Source organism: Pristis pectinata, chromosome 3 (assembly GCF_009764475.1).
Source record: "Pristis pectinata isolate sPriPec2 chromosome 3, sPriPec2.1.pri, whole genome shotgun sequence".
Lineage (NCBI taxonomy): Eukaryota > Metazoa > Chordata > Chondrichthyes > Rhinopristiformes > Pristidae > Pristis > Pristis pectinata.
Window position 1 is genome coordinate 137,909,544 of NC_067407.1, and position 22,758 is coordinate 137,932,301.

Consider the following 22,758-nt stretch of genomic DNA (forward strand, 5'->3'; position numbering starts at 1 on the left):
TGTAAATCTCTTCTGTACCATTTCTACGGCCTCCACATCTTGTCCACAATTGTGCTGAAATTAAAAATCATAAATGTTAGCCAGAGCACATACAAGAAGCGTAATCAAATTAATGGCCAGGATGTTCTTGAAAATTGCAAGCAGCTCTGTGTCGAAATACTTGCAGCTCCAGGTGTAGATGACAAACTCCTGACAACAGTTGACTGGAGTTTTCCTGACTTTGTTCTGTGGCTGAACTGCTCACTGGAGTTCAATGTGACACACAAACTCCCAACAATTCCCCACTGAAGCAGGTTAGGTCAAGCTCAGGAATAGCAGCTTCATTCCCTTCAGCGGAGAGGAGCAGCTGTGAACGAGGAAGTAATTTGCATTTCTTGAATTGGGTTTATAATTGTTTTTCTTTTAATTATTAAGGTTTTAGATTTATAAGTCTGATTAATTTTTGTTTTTCACAGCTTCTGAGTCTCAGCAGCATGAAGCTTTGTGATAACTTTGATAACCAACTGAGAAGGTTTCTGTCACTTAGCCAACTGTCAAGTTTACTCAAAATAAGAACAGAAAATGCTTTAAGTCAGGCAGCAGCTGCAGAAAGAAAAACAGTTGGTGTGTCAGGTTGATGACTTACCATCAGAGCTGGGAAAGGTTAGATCAAAAATAGTTTGAAGTTGCAGAGAAAAGTGAGGAGGGCAACAATGGAGAAGGTTTACGATGGGGGAGGAGGAGAGATGGAAGGACCCAGTGATGGTGGTGGCAGTTAAAAGAAGTGTTACATAGAACGGTACAGCACAGAACAGGCCCTTCGGCCCACAATGTCGTGCTGACGCAGCTATTCCCTCCTACGTGCAAAATGCCCATATCCCTCTCATTCATGTGCCCATCCAAGCCCCTCTTAAAAGCCCCCAATGAATTTGCCTCCACCACCCTATTGGGCAATGCATTCCAGACATCCATAAGGTGGCATTTCTATAAGAGTCTTAACAAGAGACAAGTAAAAACCGAGAGTGGAGACTGGGAAGAAATAAACAGTTGAAATGTGAGATAGAGGGGTGAAATGGCTGATTATCTGCAAATGTTAACTTCAATATTGAGCTTTGATGGCTGTCATTTGTCCAGTTAGAAAAAGAGGGTAATGTTCTAGTAGCTTGTGCTGGGTTTCATTGGTATTGCAAGAAACCATAGACGGGGGGATCAAAGTAGGACGAAGAATTAAAGTGATAGGCAACTGGAAGCTCAGGGTCAACCGTGCAGACTGAACGAAGGTGTTCTGTAGCATGTGCATTTGATTCCTTTAAAATAAGGGGGACTGGTCATTAGCACCAAATGCAGTATGCTAAATTGGAAGAAGTGCAAGTACCTCACTGGTTGAGCTGGGAAACATTCAGAGACCCTGCTTGGTGGGAAGGTAGGAGTTAAAAGGAGAGGTGTCACATTTCTTGCAGTTGCACACAAAGGTGCTGTGAGAAGGAGAGTGGATGCTGATGGAAATCAATGAGAGAACTGGAGCAAATGGAGGGAACAGTCCCATCAAAATGTTGAAAGGGGTGAGGAAGATGCGTTTAATGCTAACCTCGCAAACATGTGATGTAAGTTAGTGAATTCCTGCCATGCAATTAATGCATCCATGGAGAGAGAGTTCCTGTTTTACGATGCAAAGGGCATCACTGATGTGATTGACCCAGCACAGGTTCAGCTGTTGAGAAAATCTGGATGGTAGCATAATCCAGATCATTTTTCCTTCAACTTTTGTCAATTTAAAGAATTTTCAAAAGGTGTATGTCATTGGCAAGAAACAAGAAATATGAAACCACCGTGCATATAAATGAACATAAGGGAACTTAAAATGTTCCTCAGAAAATTAACAGTAACATTTGGAGAGCTCACTTTTTTCATCTGCTGGAGTTGTGTACGATTACGAAATTATTGCGTGTCACCACAGGATTTGAGAACGTAAAGTTCAGAACAAGAAAGTATTTTTAGCCTATCAAACTCATCACATGTAGCACATGATTATTCTTTCCCCCATCTTCCTCTTCTCCGCCCAGTCCATCTGCCCATCACCCACACACTCCTCCCACTGGGTCCCCTCCCCCCACTGTTCCCCCTCTGCCCTGCCCCCACCCCACTTGATTTCATGCTTCACCTTTCTTTCCTATCAGATTCCATCATCTGCAGCCATTTGTTGTCTCCACCTATCACCTCCCGGCCTCTGTCGTTATTCCCACCCTCCCCTCCCCCATCTGCCCGTCACCCCCCCCCCCCTCACGGATCCACTTATTGCTTGCCAGCTCTTGTTCCACCCCTTCCCCTCAGCTCTTTAAGCTGGCTATCTCCCCTCTATCTTTCAGTCCAGATGGAGGGTCTCGACCCAAAATGTTGACTGCCCATTTCTCTCCTCAGTTGCCGCCTGACCTGCTGCGTTCCTCCAGCATCTTGTTCGTTGCTCCAGATCCAGCATCTGCAGTCTCTCTGTGTCTACATGATTATTCTACTTTGTATTCCAACTCTCTGCCACTTGTGGATCCCATTTTAATGAGTTCTCTTTCTTAAAAAATAATTCAAACCTATTGCTAGTGATGCTTCCCAAACATTGGACCCCTGTCTTGTGACGTGTCGAAGGGTGAAACAGTAGACTGCTGATATTAAGTTTCTGTTGTCCTTTCCTGCAGTGCCTTTAACTCAGCAAAATCCTGGATATGATGCCGCTGTTGAAGTTACTTCTGATGGGACGTTGACATCAGTTTAATGTAATGTCAGTTGTATTGCACACAAAGCAAGAATGGGGAAGTATGAGTTGTATATTGTAAGAGTGGCAATGAACTATTGAATTTTAAACTTCCAACTAACTGTGTAAGTGGTTCCTTCCCAGAGCTTAGCAGCTTGATGTCAAAGTTAAGCCTAAAGTAACAGTAATGAGGTTCAATGTAGGGCTAAGATATTGTAAGACCACTATTTTAATTCCACCAAGTAGGGAAATATTTTGCATTCCAACTCTACTGAGCTATGTTGATTCTGACTATTGGCATCGGTTTTGTTGTGAAAATAATGATGAATCTATTGGTGCTCACCATTATCACGAACATAGTTTGCTCAAGAAGTTGCTACCCAAGTTCTGCTGCTCCACCAGAAAATGTGTTATGGCCATATCTGGGTAAACAAGATTCCGGTCACTCCAAATGCCAATTAAAAAGCCCACAGTATGTCAATGGACCAGTGCACTGTGATGATAGCTGATGACAGCAAGATCCATGCCAAGGTCCAGTTTGAAAGGAGAAAGCAGGCATGCTTTTTCAAGGTCTTGAAACTTATTCATATCCATTATTACGTTTCCTGCACTTAGATGAACAATTCACTGTTGTTCAGCTATGTACAGCTGTGCATAATTTCTATGATACGTATTATCGAAATCTTTTTTTTCAGTTGTGAAGAAAGCTCTGGATGAATTCTCCAGAACAGTTGAACTATTTTAAAATGTGTTTTGTTATACTACTTTTATGGTTGGTTTCCAGTTATATTTATTAATTATCCTACTATGCCACTATCATTCCCAAATTGTGTACTCTCTTCATTGATGCTATTCTCCTCCCTGAACATACTCTCTTTCTGAGCTAAACGTGCCTTGCTGTCCTATCTATTTCCAAGCTGAGGTTCTGACCTCATAATTTCAGTCTTGGAAATTCTCTGCTTCCACCATGTAACATTTCCTGCCTGCACACCTAACTCGTTTGCTGTTCAAATTTTCATCATTTTCTGTGCCACATTTTAGAAAGGCTATTGTGCTTGCCTGACTGGCCACCGATCCTTCCCGCTTTCATGAGCTTCAGCTCATCCAAATTTCTGCACAACACCTATCTCGCATCAGGTTGCAATCACCCAGGTGTTCTTGGACCTTGAGGTCACTCTTAGAACCCCCCCCCCCCCCCGTGCTTCAAACTCAGAATTCTAACCCTCATGCTCAACTCCTATCATGGCTTTACCCAACTGCTCTCAGTACCTTCCTTAACCCTACAGCTGATATTGCCTCTGATTCCCCTTTTTGATTTAATCACTTGTTGTACCCTCCACCTTCTGGGTAGGTCTTTACCTAAACCACCTCTCCCTCTCTGCTTTGCTATCCAATGTTAAAACTTAAAGCCTGTTTCTTTGGTAAAGTTATTGGTCAACTCTTCTAATATCTTGTCCTTGAGTTTTGAAGTAACAATTTTGCCTGTGACACCCTTGGGATTTCTTTCCATGCAGTGTATAGGGCAAGTAATGCTACACATCTTGACATTCCAATGTGCGAATTCCCTGCAGCTAACTATGCAAAGGTTTAACTGCATACATTGAGAACGTAGGGTGACTGAAATACTGCGAGGAACATGCTAAAACTGAAACAAGCAATATACATAATCTTGATAACATAAGCTGAATCTGAAAGGTTACAGGAGGATGTTGAGAATCGCCAGGGTGTTATGAAACTGATGTTATTGGATGACTTTATTCTCATTCTGGTGTTAATTATTCTGTTTCAAGGGCACTTAGATTCTGATTTTGTTTTCTCTGTCCAAATCCAGCTTTAAGTTTCCTTCAATGCCCCTGAGCCTCGTTACCCAATACTAGCATATAAAATAAACAGTTCTAAGTGGATACTTTGCAGGTATTATGCCTGTTGTTATGCTTTGACTTATTTGGATTTGGTCTGAGAAACTGGCAAGAAGGTTATAAAGTGACTAAGACATTAAGTAATTCTCTGCTGCAGAATTAATCCTGCTTTGTTAATGTATGAGTAATATTGTGTTGAGAGTTTGCGCCTGGCAGTTGTATATGTTCGGCCTAAACAGTTAGGGGAAAAAATAAACGAGATCGTTTAAAAATAAAACCCTTTTAATGGGAATGGAAGCTGCACAAATAAGTTACAGATCTTGTTCCTTTAATTTATTGCAGTCTATTAACTTTGATTACCAAGGTTTGGATGATTTTATTCTTGTTTTTCCCTCTGCATTAGAATGTTCAACACAGGAAATATGCAAAGTGGAAAGCAGCCTATATCCACAACTGCTTGAAAAATGGTGAAACTCCCAAGTCTGGACCGATAGGGATGGAAAAAGAATTTGGTAAGCATCAGATTTTTGGTACTTCGGTACAAATGAATGCCAGCAGACTATAAAACAGAGTATATAACCAGTACCACTTGAAATGCATGCATGCAAAAAGATTAATAAAAAAACTGGAGTAAATTTGGACTCATCTCAGCCGAAGTGAGCAAACCTGCCCTCCCCCACCCTCACCACATTCTACAGGGGTACCATTGAGAGTGTCCTGACCAGCTGCATCTCTGGCTGGTACGGTAACTGCAGACTGCAAGACTCTGCAGAGAATTGCAAGTACAGCTGGAAAGATTATTGGAGTGCCTCTTCCTTCCATCCTGGACATCTACAACATGCGATGCACCCGCAAGGCCTGCAGAATCACAGATGACCCCTCTCATCCCTCCCACGACCTATTTGTCCCACTGCCGTCTGGCAGGTGGTACCAGAGCATCCGGGCCAGAACTACTAGACTGTACAACAGTTTTTTCCCCAGGCTGTCAGGCTCCTGAATACCCTGGCGGCAGTCTCAGACAAATGCTGCGTCAAAAGTCCTGGTTTGCACACTGGCGCATAAGAGCTTTGGCTGCTGCTGAACATGTTTATACACTTTGTGCAATACACCGAGTTCTGTATTTTCTTTGTCCAACCTTGCACTAATTTTGTATTCCGTATATAGCATTTTTTGCACTGTTTGTGCTTGCACAATTTTTTTGTCTGCGTTTATTGTATGTCCTCTGTTCTATGTATGTACTCTGTTGTGAGAGTCTGGGGGAAATGACATTTCGTTCATCCATGTGTTTTATAGCATATGGGTGAATGACAATTAAGCGTAACTTGAACTTGATTGTCTGCTGCACAGAGTTCTGGTTATTGTAGCTGCTTAGCTCTTGAAAGATCCTACATTGTATACATAGCAAATCCATCCACAATTCCTATGTAGCAAGCTTGCATGGTTGAGTGGCATCTCTGGGAAAGAGGCTGAATAAGGATGACCACATTGCCCTGCAGCAAGAGGCTTAATTTGTTTCCTGCGCATCAGGAAAGGCTGCTGGTTGGCACATTCTATGTGGCTTCTCGCTTAGGCAGTCATGGATTGCATGAGAGATAATAAGTTGGAGGAAATGACTAAATTCAGCAGGGACTGTAAACAAGAAACCAGGGTTTGCTTGAATGTTTGCCATATCTTGTGGCCACAGAGATGGACAGTTTATGGGTTACCATGATACTGCTTTGGGTTTTTTTTAAAAGGCAGCATTTTGTCTTTGATAAACAAAAATTGTGGTCTCCATTTTCAGTAAAGTTTGATGCAAATTTATGAGATTGCTAATTAATGGCATCTGCCGTCTGAAATGCAAGAAACTGTCAGAAGTTGGTAGTTGGTTTATTATTGTCACGTGTATGGAGACTTTGTTTTGCATGCCATCCGTACAGATCATTTCATTACATCAATGCATTGAGGTAGTACAAGGGAAAAAAATAACAGAATGCAGAATATAGCGTCACAGTTACAGAGAAAGTGCGGTGCAGGCAGACAATAAGGTGCAAGGTTATAACGAGGTAGATTGTGAGGTCAAGAGTCCATCTTATCGTACTAGGGGACCATTCAATAGTCATAACAGTGGGATAGAAGCTGTCCTTGAGCCTGATGGTACGTACTTTCAGGCTTTTTTTATCCTCTGCCCAATGGAAGAGGGGAGAAGAGAGAATGTCTGAGGTGGATGGGGTCTTTGATTATGCTGGCTGCTTTACCGAGGCAGTGAGAAGTATAAACAGAGTCCATGGAGGGAAGGCTGGTTTCCGTGATGTGCTGAGCTGTGTCCACAACTCTCTGCTGTTTCTTGTGGTCTCGGGCAGAGCAATTGCCATACCAAGCCGTGATGCATCCAGACAGGCCAAATTTCCTTAGCCTCCTGAGGAAGTAGAGGTGCTGGTGAGCTCTCTTGGCTGTGGCATCTGCATGGTTGGACCAGGACAGGCTATTAGTGATATTTACTCCTAGGAACTTGAAGGTCTCAAAGCACTTGGGTCAGTCAACATCTGAGAGTGAGAAAGAGTTAATGTCTCTGGTCAATGACCTTCTGATCAGAACTCATCACTGTCTTGCGACATTAATTGAGTTTCTCTCTCAACAAATCATACCTATTCTCCAGTGTAGTAGAAAATGTTTTCGATTTATGTTTCAGGTTTCCAGCAACTGCAACCTTGTGCTGTATTCCAGGTTGTGCAGAGCTTCTGCTTGCTTTCTGGGCTGCAGTTTCAGTTCAAATGAATCCACACATCTGTAAAAATATCTGGTACTAGAAGCATTTTGCCCAGCATCAAGAGGAAAGTTTCAACTCCTGGCCTTAGGATGGTTGGAAAAATGAAGTGCAATAAATCTTGTGTTGAAACTGAAATATATTTCAATGTTATCGGAACACCCCAAAACAAAACAGTCCCTTCGTAGAGCTGTATAGGAAACCCTGGAAATGGAATTCCCCACATCACGAGCTTTACTAAATGTTGGGGATGTGCCAAGTACATACCACACTGAAATAAAGTTATAAAGCTCCTTCACAACCTCAGGACATCTCGTGGCAGTTAACTGCCAATGAAGTACTTTTTGAAATGTCAGCCTTGTACGTTGCAGGAAAAATGGCAGCCAATTTGGGCACAGCAAGATCCCACATGCTGCAATATGATTGGTATTGTTTATTATTGTCACTTGTACGAGGGTACAGTGAAAAACTTGTCTTGCATACCAATCGTACAGGTCAATTCATTACACAGTGCAGTTACATTGAGTTAGTACAGAGTGCATTGATGTAGTACAGGTAAAAAAACAATGACAGTACAGAGTAAAGTGTCACAGCTACAGAGAAAGTGCAGTGCAATAAGGTGCAAGGTCACAACAAGGTAGATCGTGAGGTCAGAGTTCATCTTATCGTATAAGGGAACTGTTCAGTAGTCTTATCACAGTGGGGTAAAAGCTGGTGGTACGTGCCCTCAGGCTCCTGTATCTTCTACCCAATGGAAGAGGAGAGAAGAGAGAATGACCTTGGTGGGTGGGGTCTTTGATTTATGCTAGCCGCTTCACCAAAAGCATAATCAAAGACCCACCCACCGGGTCATAGTAACAAGGTAATCTGATGTGGTCATTTAGTTCGTTGATTGGTAAATATTGGTCCAGAACACCAGAGTATCTCCCTTATTTTTTATCTGAAATAGTATTGTGGCAGCAAGTTTGGGTGGTGTGTCAAATTAACGTTAGCAAATCACCACGGTATACTTTGTAGATGGTGCATATTGCAGCCACGGTCATAGAGTAATACAGCACGGAAACAGGCCCTTCGGCCCGACTCATCTACGCCGACCAAGTTGCCCATCTAGTTAGTCCTATTTGCCTGCACATGGCCCAGACCCCTCTAAGATTTTCCTATCCATGTACCTGTCTAAATTTCTTTTAAGTGGTATTGTACCTGCCTCATCCACTTCCTCTGGCAGCTTGTTCCATATGCGCACCACCCTCTGAGTGGAAAAAGTTGCCCCTCGGGTCCCCTTTGAATATTTCCCCTCTCACCTTAAACCTATGCCTTCTAGATTTTGATTCCCTTCTCCTGAGAAAAAGACTGTGTGCATTCACCCTATCTATGCCCGTCATGATTTTATTTACCTCTCTAAGTCTACTGAATGTAGATGCTGATCCCCAGTACATTGATGATGGGGAACTCAACTTTAAATGACAAAGCCAGGTGGTTAGAAACACTTCTGCTGGAGTTTTCCCTTATGCTTTGCACTATACTTGACCCATATCTGGTTATTGTCATGTTTCTGTATTCAGAGATGTAGTTAACACATTTACCTTCAGTGCTTCCTACACTACACACTGATAACACTTCAGAAGTGCACTCAGTGATGTTCTGGGATCACAAAAGATTCTCTGAAAACATGATTATGCCCATAGAGAAACAAAGGACGGGGACTGCTGATGCTGGAATCTAGAAGAAAAACACTCTGATGTTGGAGGAACTCAGCAGGCCAGGCAGCATCCATGGAGAAAAGCAGGCGGTCAATGTTTCGGGTCAGGACCCTTTTTCAGGACTGAAGATAGGAAAAGGGGAAGTCCAATATACTTGGAGGGAAAAGCAGAACAGTGATAGGTGGACAAAAGAGGGGATGGAGTGGGCACAAGGTGGTGATAGGTAGATGCAGGTAAGAGATAATGATAGGCAGGTGCGGGGCAGGAGGACGAGAGCAGATCCACCAGGGAATGGGGCCAATGGTAAGGAGGAAAAAAAGGGGGAGTATACAAAAAGAGAGGCTAGGAAAGGGAAGAGGAGAAGAAGCATGGTGGGGGAGGGGGTGGGTTGTGGGGAAGCGGTGTGGGGATTACTTGAAGTGGGAGAATTCAATGCTCATCCCTTTAGGCTGCAAGATTCCAAGACAGAAAATAAGATGATGTTCCTCCAGTTTGCACTTGGAATTCTCCTGGCAGTGGGCTATTTTTTGGGATTCCCCTTTTCCTATCTTCAGTCCTAAAAAATGGTCCTGATCCAAAACGTTGACCGCCTGCTTTTCTCCATGGATGCTGCCTGGCCTGCTGAGTTCCTCCAGCAACATAATGATTATGCCCACAATGAAAGGAACGGAGCCCCTCAAAAAAAGTGATAGGATTAAGCAGAAACGAGAGTTATTCCAGCTCTTTGGTAGCAAAGGTAATTGAATCAGCTGTATGACCCTGGTCTCTGTATGGATTATGAAAGGGAAATCATGTTTGACTAATCATTGGACTTTGAGGATATGACCAGCATACATAAAGGATAACCAGTGGATGCAGCATATTAGATTTTCTGAAGGCTTCCAGTAGTAAATAACTCCACACTGGAGGTTGGTCAACAAGGTGAAAACAGATGAAATTGGGAGGAATGCACTGGCGTGGACTACAAATTGGTTAACTGACGCATGGGTTGTTAGGATTGCTGCTTGAGGAGAAATCAAGTGTCTCTGCCTATATTCTCAGCTTAGAAGAATAGCTGGTGATCATTTGAAATATAGAACATTCTTATAGGGCTCAACAGGGTAGATGTAAGGAGTCTGGAACCAGGGGTCACCCTCTCAGAATAAGGGGTAAGGCATTTTGGACTAAGATCAGAAATTGCTTCGCTCAAATGATGGTAAGTCTTTGAAATTCGCTACCTGTGAAAGTTTAGTCATGGAATTCACTCAGAACCGAGCTCAATACATTTCTGGATGTTAGGGAATCATGAGCAATGTGCATGGTGCAGGAAAAAAGACATTGACTAGAGGATTTGCCATAAATGGTAGGGCAGGCTTGAAGTGCCAGATAGCCTATGATACTCGTATGTTTTTACTTCTTCACCATTATAATAACCTTACTTTGCTGAGTCCTGTTGATTTCAGGAATATAGTACTGACTGACTGACAAGTGTTAATTATTTAAATATAATGGAAAGAGCTAAAAATTGCATATTTTGTTAACATGAACTAAAAACAAAATGTTGAGGATACTGACACGTCACGTAACATCTGTGGGGAGAGAAGTAGGATTAATGTATCACACCAAGGACTTTTCGCTAAACTAGAAAAGTGGAAAAAAAAGTAAGCACATTTTTAAGAGAGACATGAGACTGCCAACGCTGGAAACTGGAGCAACGAAACATCTGCTGGAGGAACTCAGTGGGTCGAGCAGTGTCTGTGGGAGGAAAGGAATTATCAGCTTTTCGGGTTGAAAACCTGCATCAATTCCTTACCTCCCACAGATGCTGCTCAACCTGCTGAGTTTTTCCGGCAGATTGTTGAAGCACATTTTTAAGTTGCAGAGAGGAGGAGCAGCAGAGAACACAGGGAATGTCTGTGATAGGACAGAGACCAAAGTCATACAAATGATTCGGTTATCATCAAAGAGCTGAAATAACTCTTGTTTCTGTCATCTTTACCTACTGAATGTCCCCAACATTTTCTGTTTTTGCTTCCAAGTAATGACGGCTGATGGAACTGATTAAGATATCATTAGAATCCTCCTTTTGTACTTCGTCACCTAATGAGTAATTGATTTTGACATATTGTTATAAATGGTGTCAGCTGCAGAATAACAGTCAGCTACAACATGAGTAGTGTAGAACCAAATACCAAATGCAAATGATGTCTGCCTCACAAGGTATTTGCAAAAGACTTTAGAGCTCTCTTTGACTTTTATGGCCAATACAAGAACTCCATTGTGTGAAGGCATAGGCTGCAAGTCATGTCTCATTTTCCATTAGCAAGTAGAGGAAACTAATGAGTAAGTAAAATGGAATGGGAGAAAAGTCTGTGTTGAAGCAGAGTATGTGGTGCTGTACATAAATTCTGAGTGCTTTTGTTTACACGTTGGGAACTTTTTCTGGGACAATCTTTTGAGCAGCTGTTACTGAAATCTGACAAACTTTGAGCTGTATTTTCCAGGAACTTGCAGTTAACTTTGCCATGAGGTCCTAGATTCCTAAATCCCTCAAGTGGATTTATTGGTCTAAGTGTGTGACAGATGAGCTGTACGCAGCACAGACCTATTATTCCTGTGCCACCTATACCTTTTAAATCTGTCCATGCAAGACCATTTGATGACCATTCTTTAGATGTCTCTGTGAAATGTCTTTGAGAAAAGGCTATCCATTAAGTCCCACTCCCCTGTTCTTTCCAAATGCCCTTTAAAGTGTATCTTTCAAGTAATTTTCCAAAACCCATTTTAAAGTTGCACTTCAATGTTCCACCCTTTCAGGCAACACCTTCTTGATCTCTACTTGCTTTATATATTTTAAAAAATGTTTCACCTCAGTTCACAGTTCTGCAATTAAATCTGTATATTCTGGTCAATGTTCCTACAGCCAGCGGAAATAGTTTCACCCCCAGCTTACTGCCTCATAATTTTCACACCTCGATTATACTTTTCTCTTAACCTTTTCAGCTTCAAGAGTCAGTGTGATACTTATAAAGATCTGGTGGTTTTATTTATTGGTTTAGTTTTACTTTGATTCTGTTTATTCCTCTGCTTATAGTAAGTTGGCTCTCTCATTAGATATTATTGCATTGAAGGATAAACAGGCATCTTGGTGATGTATCCCTGGGGAAATCTCATGAAGAGGCAATCATCTGTAGCCCCACAGGATGAGCTTCTGGAGTGCGTCATATTGAGGATGGAATGGAGAAGACAATTGAAAACCAATCCCTGCAGAAATGTTTCCTGTTGTTGAAAGCAAACGAAATCTGTTATGTAAAAATCCCCTTTGCTTTGTTCATGTACCCATTGTAGCCAGTAAAGCACTGTGACAAAAGATATCCCACTTGCAGTCCTTGAATCTGGACATAGTCCAGCCCTCAAAGACCTTGGTTCCATTGCACTTGCAATTTGTCATCTGCCCCTTTGCTCCATGTGAATTTCTTGGAACTGAAGGCAAGCAAGCATTATTATTTTGAAGCATTTTTGTTTTATTGATGAGTAAATCCTGGAATAACAAATTCAAATCCTTGTGTCATGAAATTGGAATCTATGAATTTGGACATAGCAAACTTACAGAAAATTGCTGAATTGTTATTTAAAATAAAAAGCTAGCCAGCTGTATGACTTGGCATCTACGTTTTTATGACTTTTTTCTGTGATATTTGTTGCCATCAAATTATCGCTCCCAAGCTTCAAACTTGATTTTTAGATTCATGGTGTATCTTTAGTTGCATCTGACCATTGCCTCAGCTTAACTGTGTCAATGCTAAAGCAAGATGTCAGACTACAAATATTGCTTTGCCCAGCAGTACATTAGATCAAAACATTATTTAAAAAAGCTGCTTAAAGGAGCAGAGGGTATCACAGTTGTTATTAGAATGACTTGCTTTGTTAAGCACTGTTTATCAAGATCTGTAGGTATCCACATTTAGGAATATTTGCAGATGAATGAGATCATGGATTTAACCTTTCTTTGTAGCTTTCTCTGTTTCTTTGTTGATGACCTAATAACTAGTGCAAAACTTCATTAGAGATTAAGTGGAAAGAAATTAAAATGTTGGCACTTTGAAGAATAAATTCCTTAAGTTCAGCTTTTCTGATGGATGCTTTGCCTCTGTCAACTTCCAGTGTTGTTGTTTTATTTTTCGCATTCTCAGAGCTCTGAAGCCAATATTGCCTTCGGCAGTGGCTCTCGTTCCTTCACTGTTCTGATAACTGTGGGGTGTAATAATAAACCAGACAGGAAGCTGCTGATAGTGTCTCAGTCACAGTTAAAAACAGGCCATTTGGGGAGAATGGAATTAAACAGGAAAAATTACACAGCTAGACAGGAGAGAAATGTAGAAACAGGAGTCGGCCACGTGTTCTGCAGATGCTGGAAATTGGAAATAAAAATGTCAGAAATGCCAGAAATTCTCAACATGTCAGCCAGCATCTGTGGAGAGAGAAACAATGTTAGTGTTTCAGGCCATTGACCTTTCACTGGAGTCCGTAAATGGACTACCCTTCGACATCAGCTGCTTTCTAGTTGAATAATGGCTCGGACTCCGGGGTCTGAACGGTCCGTTTCTGAGCCTGCGTCAGGATGGGAGCAGCATCTCTGACCAATTGCTAATCCAAATATATCTCAGACATACCAGTACTTTTTGAAAATAATCCATCGGAGGTATCTACATGAGGTGCTGCCTCAAGAAGGCAACATCTGTCATCAAGGATCCCCACCATCCGGGCCATGCCATCTTCTCACAGCTACCATCGGGCAGGAGGTACAGAAGGCTGAAGTCCCACACCACCAGGTTCAAGAACAGCTACTTCCCTTCAACCATTCGGTTCTTGAACCAACTGGCAAGACCCTAAATAAAAGACTAGTACACGTAGTTTTTTTTGTCAATTAAGATTAAGATATCTTTATTAATCACATGTACGTGGAAACACACAGTGAAATGCATCTTTTGCGTAGACTGTTCTGGGGGCAGCCCGCAAGTGTTGCCATGCTTCCACCGCCAACATAGCATGCCCACAACTTCCTAACCCGTACGTCTTTGGAATGTGGGAGGAAACCGGAGCACCCGGAGAAAACCCATGCAGATATGGGGTGAACGTACAAACTGCTTCAGACAGTGGCCGGATTTGAACCCGGGTCTCTGGCGCTGTAAAGCATTACGCTAACCGTTATACTACCGTGCCTGCTCATACTAGTATACTAACCTTTAGTATAGCAGCGTAATAGACCACCTTGCACTACAATGGACTTTTTTTTGTTCTAATTATGTTTCTTCTTGGAAAAACTTTACATAATTTATGTTTTTCTTGTGAATGTTGTGTATCTGATGCTATGTGCCTATGATGCTGCTGCAAGTTTTTCATTGCACCTGTGCACACATGGACTTGTGCATCTGACCATAAACCAGACTTTGAATAAATTAAGAACTCTTTTATATTGAAAATATTGGTAACCAAATACTATATTTGCTTGCAGAGAATGAGAATGAGGAAGATGCTTCTCTCCCACAGTCTTCCCTCTCCAATGATCCTGCTGCAGCCATGCCGTCGGCCGACCTCTCCAACATTCAGAACCCTACTGCTGATCACCCTCCGTCAAATTTCTCGACCATTCACATCCCTCCCGGTGCCCATGCTCCAGCCAATACCCCAGCTGAAGTGCCCAGCATCTCAGGTACAGTACACCGTGACGTGGAGAATGAAGGGAGACTGATTCAAACATGCAGATTGCATTCTGTTGTAGATGCAAGGCTTATGTTTACTGTCTACTCATCTTTGACAAAAGGCATGGCCCCTGGGTGTATCTCTAGGTATCTAACCATTTAAATTGGTAAATTAGTTTATTATTGTCACATGTACCGAGGTACAGTGAAAAACTTTGTTTTACAGATCATTTCATCACATCAGTACATTGAGGTAGTACAAGGGAAAACAATAACAGAATGCAGAACAAAATGTTGCAGTTACAAGGAAAGTGCAGTGCAGGCAGATAATAACGTTCAAGGCCAAGGCTGAGGTAGGTTGTGGGGTCAAGAGTCCATCTTATTGTATAAGGGGACCATTCAATAGTCTTACAACAGCGGGATAGGAGCTGTCCTTGAGCCTGGTGGTACTTTGCTGAATGGGAAACAGTGGGCTCCAAAAGCGCAAAATCTCATCTACGGGTGTGTTGTGAAACCCAGTGAGTCTGGGGGAAATGACATTTCGTTCCTCCATGTGTCTTTATAGCATATAGGTGAATGACAAGTGTAACTTGAACTTGCTATCAAGTGTTTGAAGAAAAGTGCCCCGACTTTTCAGTTATAGGAGGTATCCAGCAATAGCAGTACTGTGGATGTCCTGTTTTATATGATTTTATAAGTATTACTTGTCAGGGGCAGCTTTCTAATTGTATTCACTTATAGTTCCCATCTTTCAGTAACATATCAAAAACCTGGGAGTAATGTGCATATGTTTAAAAGAAAATCTACAATAAAAGCACAATGCTGGAAACGTTCAAGTCAAGCAGGACAGAGAAACATTTAATATTTTCATTCAGTGATCTTACATCAGTATCCATAAGCTTTAGGTAAAGATTTTGGGTAAGGGTCTTCCATAAACTGAGTTATAGTCAGCGGCTACAGAAGAGAAGACATTCGAGAGCCAATTAAAACAACATACTTGTGTCCAAAGTGCCCACCGAGCTTATCTGAATGTAGACACACGAGACTTCAGACACTGGAATTTGGAGCAACAAACAAACTGCTGAAGGAACTCATCGGGTCGAGCATTATCTGTGTTGGGGGGGTGGGGGGAATGAATTGTTGACGTTTCGGGTCCTGATGCAGTGTTTCGACCTGAAGCATCAGCAATTCAATTCCTTCCACAGATGCAGTTCAACCCACTGAGTTCATCCAGCAGACTGTTTGTTGCTCAAGCTTATCTGAATTCTTCCTAACCTTTGTACACTGTAGCCTCTTTCACCATTTCCCCCTATTCATTAGTCATCCTAACTAGCAGTAGGTAAAGGAACTCTGTACCCAGTTTCAAGTAAACTGTATTCTTACTCTCCAAGTTAAACCACACAATACAGATCTGTGGTTACATCCTGTGAGGTTTCACATTTCACCCCAAAAATTCCAAGCAACTCATTTGCAGATTTCATTCTTGTTTGTCCCATTCGAATGACATGCACGGATGTTCGGAGATGGCTATTTGTTGTTACCATTGTTAAATTAGCAGATCATTCCTTTTTTTTCAACACTGGCACTAATTGGCTGCAGCAATTTATGATATTTACAAATTAATTGGTGAGTCTTGAACGTGGCCTCTCTGGTCCCATTGGGTCCACCCATGCAGTTTCCAATGATTGACCTTGAACGGCCTGCTTATTTTAAGCAGTTTTAATGCTTCCCAAGCTTTGTGGTAATGTTTACGCCCAATGAATTTGTAATGGAGAGGAACCATTGACTTCATTGTAAGGCCAATTAACATGCTCATTACATCTGAAACGTGTTCTGATGACAAACAGCTTAACTGGCGTCCAGCTTGGTCATGTGATCATATGAGAATGTAATATTAGATTAGAACACAAAGCAACTCGATAAAGTTGCATAATTTGGTGTGTGTAGACAGCTAGTTATTGGGGAAAAAATTATCTCCTTTTGTCTGTAATCTGCAAAAGAGTCAATTATTCTGTGAAAAGGATCTTGCGTAGATCCTGAACTACAGATTAGAGTCACAAGAGACTGCCAATGCTGCAGTCTGGAGCCAAAAAACAACTATCCCTTTGCCTCCACAGATGCTGCTTGACCGGCTGAGTTCCTCCAGCAGTTTGTTTTTCACTTTTACTACAGCTTTGTTGCTTTGATCCATTTTAACCCGTGTCATGAGTGCAAAAAGAGAAGCTTTTCTCAATATAAGCATTATTGCACAATAGAACTATGGTGACCCCAAAATTGTTTGAGAACAGGGGTTTTTATTGAACTAGTACCACATGATTAGAAGCTTTTTTTTTTGTTTACTTGGTATAAAAAGGGATAGACAGCAGAGAGAGAAGCAAAATTGATGTTTCAGGTCTAATGTTTTCATTAGAGTTCATTGTTTTATTGGTGTTCAACTTGAATACCCAAAATAATAACTCTGTTTTCTTATTCTATTTGGCATTGCTGTAATATTGTGGATTTAAAAAAAAGCAGTACTCAGAATCTGTCAGAATATTTGCTCATTGTCACTTGTTCAACAGTCCAATGCAGAGTTAATTTTTAATGCATGATGTAGCAAGGAACAGCATATGGTCCAAGTACAGTGATCCCTCATTTATCTGGTATTTATGCATCCGGAATTCTCATGTAGCTGGCAAAAATTTCTAAGAATATTAGGGAATTTCATAAAATGCTCAAACAGCAAATTTTATTTCAAGTGTTATGCACAATAAGTGTGAGAAGACATTTTTAGTTTATTTATGTTTATACACAAGGGCAGTGCAGTTGTGGACTGATTAACAGCAGCATCCTCTTTAAAGATTTGGCACTTGATGTGATGCCGAATACAGTAATTCCTTTATTATTGCATTGGTACTGGTTACCCTTAAAATATAGAATTGCAGTGTAAAAGTTATCTAAAAGGGTAGGAGATAACATAGTTTGGCAATTTATCTAAAGGTTTATGCATAGAATACTAGTGTGTGATGTACAGTAATTTTTATTTGAACAATTCTCATAAGGTATAGGAGCAGAATTAGGCCATTCGGCCCATCGAGTCTACTCTGCCATTCAATCACGGCTGATTCTTTTTTCTCTCAACCCCATTTTCCTGCCTTCTCCCTGTAACCCTTAACCCCCTTACCAGTCAAGAACCTATCAATCTCTGCCTTAAATACACCCAATGACTTGGCCTCCACAGCCCTCTGTGACAATGAATTCCACAGATTCACCACCTGAAGAAATTCCTCCTCATCTCAGTTCTAAAGGGATGTCACTTTATTCTGAGGCTGTGCCCTCTGGTCCTAGACTGTCCTCCTAATGGAAACATCCTCTCCACGTCCACTCTATCCAGGCCTTCAGTATCCCGGTAGGTTTCAATGAGATCCTCCCTCATCCTTCTGAACTACATTGTACAGGCCCCGAACTATCAAACACTCCTCGTATGTTAAGCCTTTCGTTCCCAAGATCATTCTTGTGAACCTCCTCTGGACCGTCTCCAGGGCCAGCACATCTTTCCTTGGATACGGGGCCCAAAATTGCTCTCAATGTTCAAAATACGTTGTGACCATGATCTTAGAAAGCCTCAGCAGTACATCCTTGCTTTTATATTGTAGTCCTCTTGAACTGAATGCTAACATTGCATTTGCCTTCCTTACCACCGACTCAACCTACAAGTTGACCTTGAAGGACTCCTGAACTGGGACTCGCAAGTCCCTTTGCACCACTGATTTCTGAATTCTCTTCCCATCAAGAAAATAGTCCATCACCATCTGGAATATGGCCTCTTCATGTTACTACCATCAGGGAGGAGATACAGGAGCCTGAAGACCTGCAATCAATGTTTCAGGAACAGCTTCTTCCCCTACGCCATCAGATTTCTGAATAGTCCATGAACCCATGAACACTACCTTGTTATTCCTCTTCTGCACTATTATTTTTGTAACTTCTATGTCTTGCACTGTACTGCTGCCACAAAATAACAAATTTCAGACATATGTCAGTGATAATAAACCTGATTCTGAGCATATTCATGCAGCCAGCACCCGACATTCCACATGGGTGCTGGATGGCTGTGAGTTTACTGTTGTAGATCTGAGGGCTATTTGTCGGAGCAGCTCTGCAGAATCCTTCCAACTAGTGCACGTTCAGAAAATCAGCCTCTCACTGCCTTCGCACTCAACCTGGCTTGGAGTTCACCTTAGACTGATCATTTGAAAATCTCCTATACCCCATGATAACCTCATTTCAGAATAAACTCTGCTGCAGCAATCCAGCAGCCTTTCATCAGCTTCACTGGCAACTATTGAATAGCTGCCGTTGAGGTTATTCTAACAACAAAAAAAATGCTGATGTTGGATATCTGAAATTAAGACAGAAAAGGTGAGTAAATGGGAAAGCAAAAGAACTGCAGATTAAACCAGATCATGCTGGAAATGATCAGCAGGTACAAGAGCAGGTTGACATGATGTCCTGTCTGTGAACCTTGGGTAGTTTGACTGCATTTGACGTTAAGGTCCGTCGTTGAGTGAAAGTCGAGGTTATTGTCATATGCACAGGTGCAATGAAAAACTTACTGGCAACAGCATCACAGGCTCAGAGCATCATTTAAGCAGCATTCTCAAGAAAAACACAAATTAAACATAAATTATACACAATTTTTACAAGAAAAGAACACAATTAGAACAAAAAAAAGTCCATTTTAGTGCACAGTGGTCATAGTGTTGCTATATGGATGGTGGGGATCTTTGATGATGGATGTTGCCTCCTTGAGGCAGCGCCTCATGTAGATACTACCAGTGGTGGGGAGGGATGTGCCCATGACGTATTGGGCTGAGTTCACTACTCTCTGCAGCTTTTAAATTCCTGCGCATTCGAATTGCCGTACCAGACCATGATGCAACCAGTTAGGATACTTTCAATCTGTGGAAGTTTAAGGCAAAAAAGTAACAGATTTTTCTGATTTGAGAATAGTTGATACTAGTTTTGTGTCTCAAGTGCCAGCCTCAACTTGGAGGCATTACTTTCGCTTCTGCGTCACGTGCTTGGGCCGCTCTCCAGTTGTGGAGACAAGGATTGGGTGCAACAAGAGATGTTCTCCATTGAGGGTTGAATTTACTGGTGGGCGGTACACAGATTGTTTTACTCTGCATCTTGCACTCCCTATCTATCAAGGATAACGTAGTTTGGAAATGCTTGATGCTAAAGTGCATAATAGAAGAAACATTCCATTCACAGGAAACAAGACAAAGCCAGCTTTAGCAGGGTGGGAACCAGTGAGAGGAACGTTTTTCATTCTTTACAATTCTGTCTTCAAATTCCCCTTGCGTCAGAAAACAAATTTTGAGTTGCATTTGGAAATTATTTTTCTGGCCAAATACTTTGGGGGAGAAAAACAAAATATAATAATATATCCAGATTTTGCATTACTTTTGGTTTTCATGGGTTATGTGCCATCCGCAGCTGAAAGAGTGAGCAGCCAAGTGTGTCTCAGACCTCCACCAGTGTCTCTGCAAACAGCTGTTATAATATAGTCAGGATCCTCTTGACCCCACCTCGCCACCTGCCTCCCTACCTCCCCCCTCTCTCTCTCTCTGTCCCCCCTCTCTCTCTCTCTCACTCCCCGTCTCTCTCTCTCTCTCTCTCTCACTCCCCCTCTCTCTCTCTCACTCCCCCTCTCTCTCTCTCTCCCCCTCTCTCTCACTCCCCGTCTCTCCCTCCCTCTCACTCCCCCTCTCTCTCTCACTCCCCCTCTCTCTCTCACTCCCCCTCTCTCTCTCACTCCCCCTCTCTCTCTCACTCCCCCCTCTCTCTCACTCCCCCTCTCTCTCTCACTCCCTCTCTCTCTCTCTCACTCCCCCCTTTCTCTCTCTCACTCCCCCCTTTCTCTCTCTCACTCCCCCTCTCTCCCTCTCACTCCCCGTCTCTCTCTCCCTCTCACTCCTCTCTCTCTCCCTCTCACTCCCCTCTCACTCTCTCTCACTCCCCGTCTCTCTCTCCCTCTCACTCCCCGTCTCTCTCTCCCTCTCACTCCCCCTCTCTCTCTCTCACTCCCCCCTCTCTCTCTCACTCCCCCTCTCTCTCTCTCACTCCCCCCTCTCTCTCTCACTCCCCCCTCTCTCTCTCACTCCCCCCTCTCTCTCTCACTCCCCCCTCTCTCTCTCACTCCCCCTCTCTCACTCACCCCCCCTCTCACCCCCCCGTCTCACTCACTCCCCCTCTGTCTCACTCACTCCCCCTCTGTCTCACTCACTCCCCCTCTGTCTCACTCACTCCCCCTCTGTCTCACTCACTCCCCCTCTGTCTCACTCACTCCCCCTCTGTCTCACTCACTCCCCCTCTGTCTCACTCACTCCCCCTGTCTCACTCACCCCCCTCTCCTCTCACCCCCTCTCTCTCACCCCCCTCTCTCTCACCCCCCTCTCTCACCCCCCTCTCTCACCCCCTCTCTCACCCCCCCCCTCTCTCACCCCCCCTCTCTCTCTCCCCCCTCTCTCTCACCCCCTCTCTCTCACCCCCTCTCTCTCACCCCCCTCTCTCTCACCCCCCCTCTCTCACCCCCCTCTCTCTCACCCCCCTCTCACCCCCCTCTCTCTCACCCCCCTCTCTCTCACCCCCCTCTCTCTCTCTCACCCCCCTCTCTCTCTCTCACCCCCCTCTCTCTCTCTCACCCCTGCCTCTCACCCCCCTCTCTCTCTCTCTCTCTCACCCCCCTCTCACTCTCTCAAACCCCCCTCACTCCCCCTCTCTCTCTCTCACTCCTCTCCTTCTCTCTCTCTCTCACACTCCCCCCGCCCCCCCCACCCCTACCCCCCTTAACAACCCTATCAACCTGCGCAGCAACCCTGAGGGATTTATGGACGTGGACCCCAAAATCCCTCTGTTCCTCCACACTGTTAACCTTGTATTCTGCCTTCAAATTTGATCTTCCAAATTACATCACTTCACACTTTTCCGGGTTGAACTCCATCTGCCACTTCTCAGCCCAGCTCTGCATCCTATCAATGTCCTGTTGTAATCTACAGCAACCTTCTACACTATCCACAACACCACCAACCTTTGTATCGTCAGCAAACTTACTAATCCACCCTTCTACACCTTCATCCAAGTCATTTATAAAAATCACAAAGAACAGGAATCCCAGAACAGATCCCTGCGGAACCGCTGGTCACCGACCTCCAGGCAGAATACGCTCCATCTACCACCACCCCTCTGTCTTCACTGGGTGAGCCAATTCTGAGTCCACACAGCCAAGTTTCCCTGGATCCCATACCTCCTGACTTTCTGAATGAGTCTTCCATGAGGAACATTATCAAATGCCTTACTAAATTCCATGTACTAAATTCCTTACTAAAATTATGTCTGGCTAACTTGATAGAGATTTTTGATGAAGTGATAGAAAGGGTCAATGAGGGAATGCAGATGGTGTGACGTAAATGGACTTCCAAAGGCATTTGATAAAGTGCCAGATAAGAACTGAGATCTGGGGTTGGATGTACATGGTCAATTAAAGGTGGAATGGCATATTGAGAGCGTGGTTACAATAGTACAGAGGATTCTGGGCTTTATAAATAGAGACAAAAGGTGCGAGAGCAAGGAAGTTGTGATGAACCTTTATAAATCACTGGTTCAGCTACAACTGGGAATTTGTATCCGGTCGAGGACCCACAGTTTGGAAAAGGTGTGAAGGCTTTTGAGGGGTATAGAAGAGATTCAGCAGAATGATTCCAGATAGAGTTATAGAATAATACAGAAAGGAAACAAGACTTGCAGCCCAACTCATCCAGGCCGGTAAAGTTGCCGACCTGAGCTAGTCCCATTTGGCTATATTTTGCCCACATCCCTCTAAACCTTCCTTATCCATGTACTTGAACAAATGTCTTTTAAACGTTGTAACTGTACCTGCCTCTACCACTTCTTCTGGCAGCCTGTTCCATGTACTTGCCACCCTGTGTGAAAAACTTGCCCCTCACATATCTTTTGATTCTTTCCCTTCTCACCTTAAAACTATACCCTCTAGTTTTAGATGCCC

At 43.0% G+C, this 22,758-nt stretch overlaps 1 protein-coding gene across 1 annotated transcript in view; it reads left to right on the top strand.

Annotated features, from left to right (window-relative positions):
- The window catches only part of vta1 (vesicle (multivesicular body) trafficking 1), a 213,190-nt gene that overhangs the window by 140,569 nt on the left and 49,863 nt on the right, over positions 1-22,758 (top strand). Inside the window, 2 exon segments of the mRNA XM_052012390.1 lie at positions 4,985-5,093; positions 14,522-14,719. Of these exon segments, the coding sequence (XP_051868350.1) occupies positions 4,985-5,093; positions 14,522-14,719 (307 nt within the window).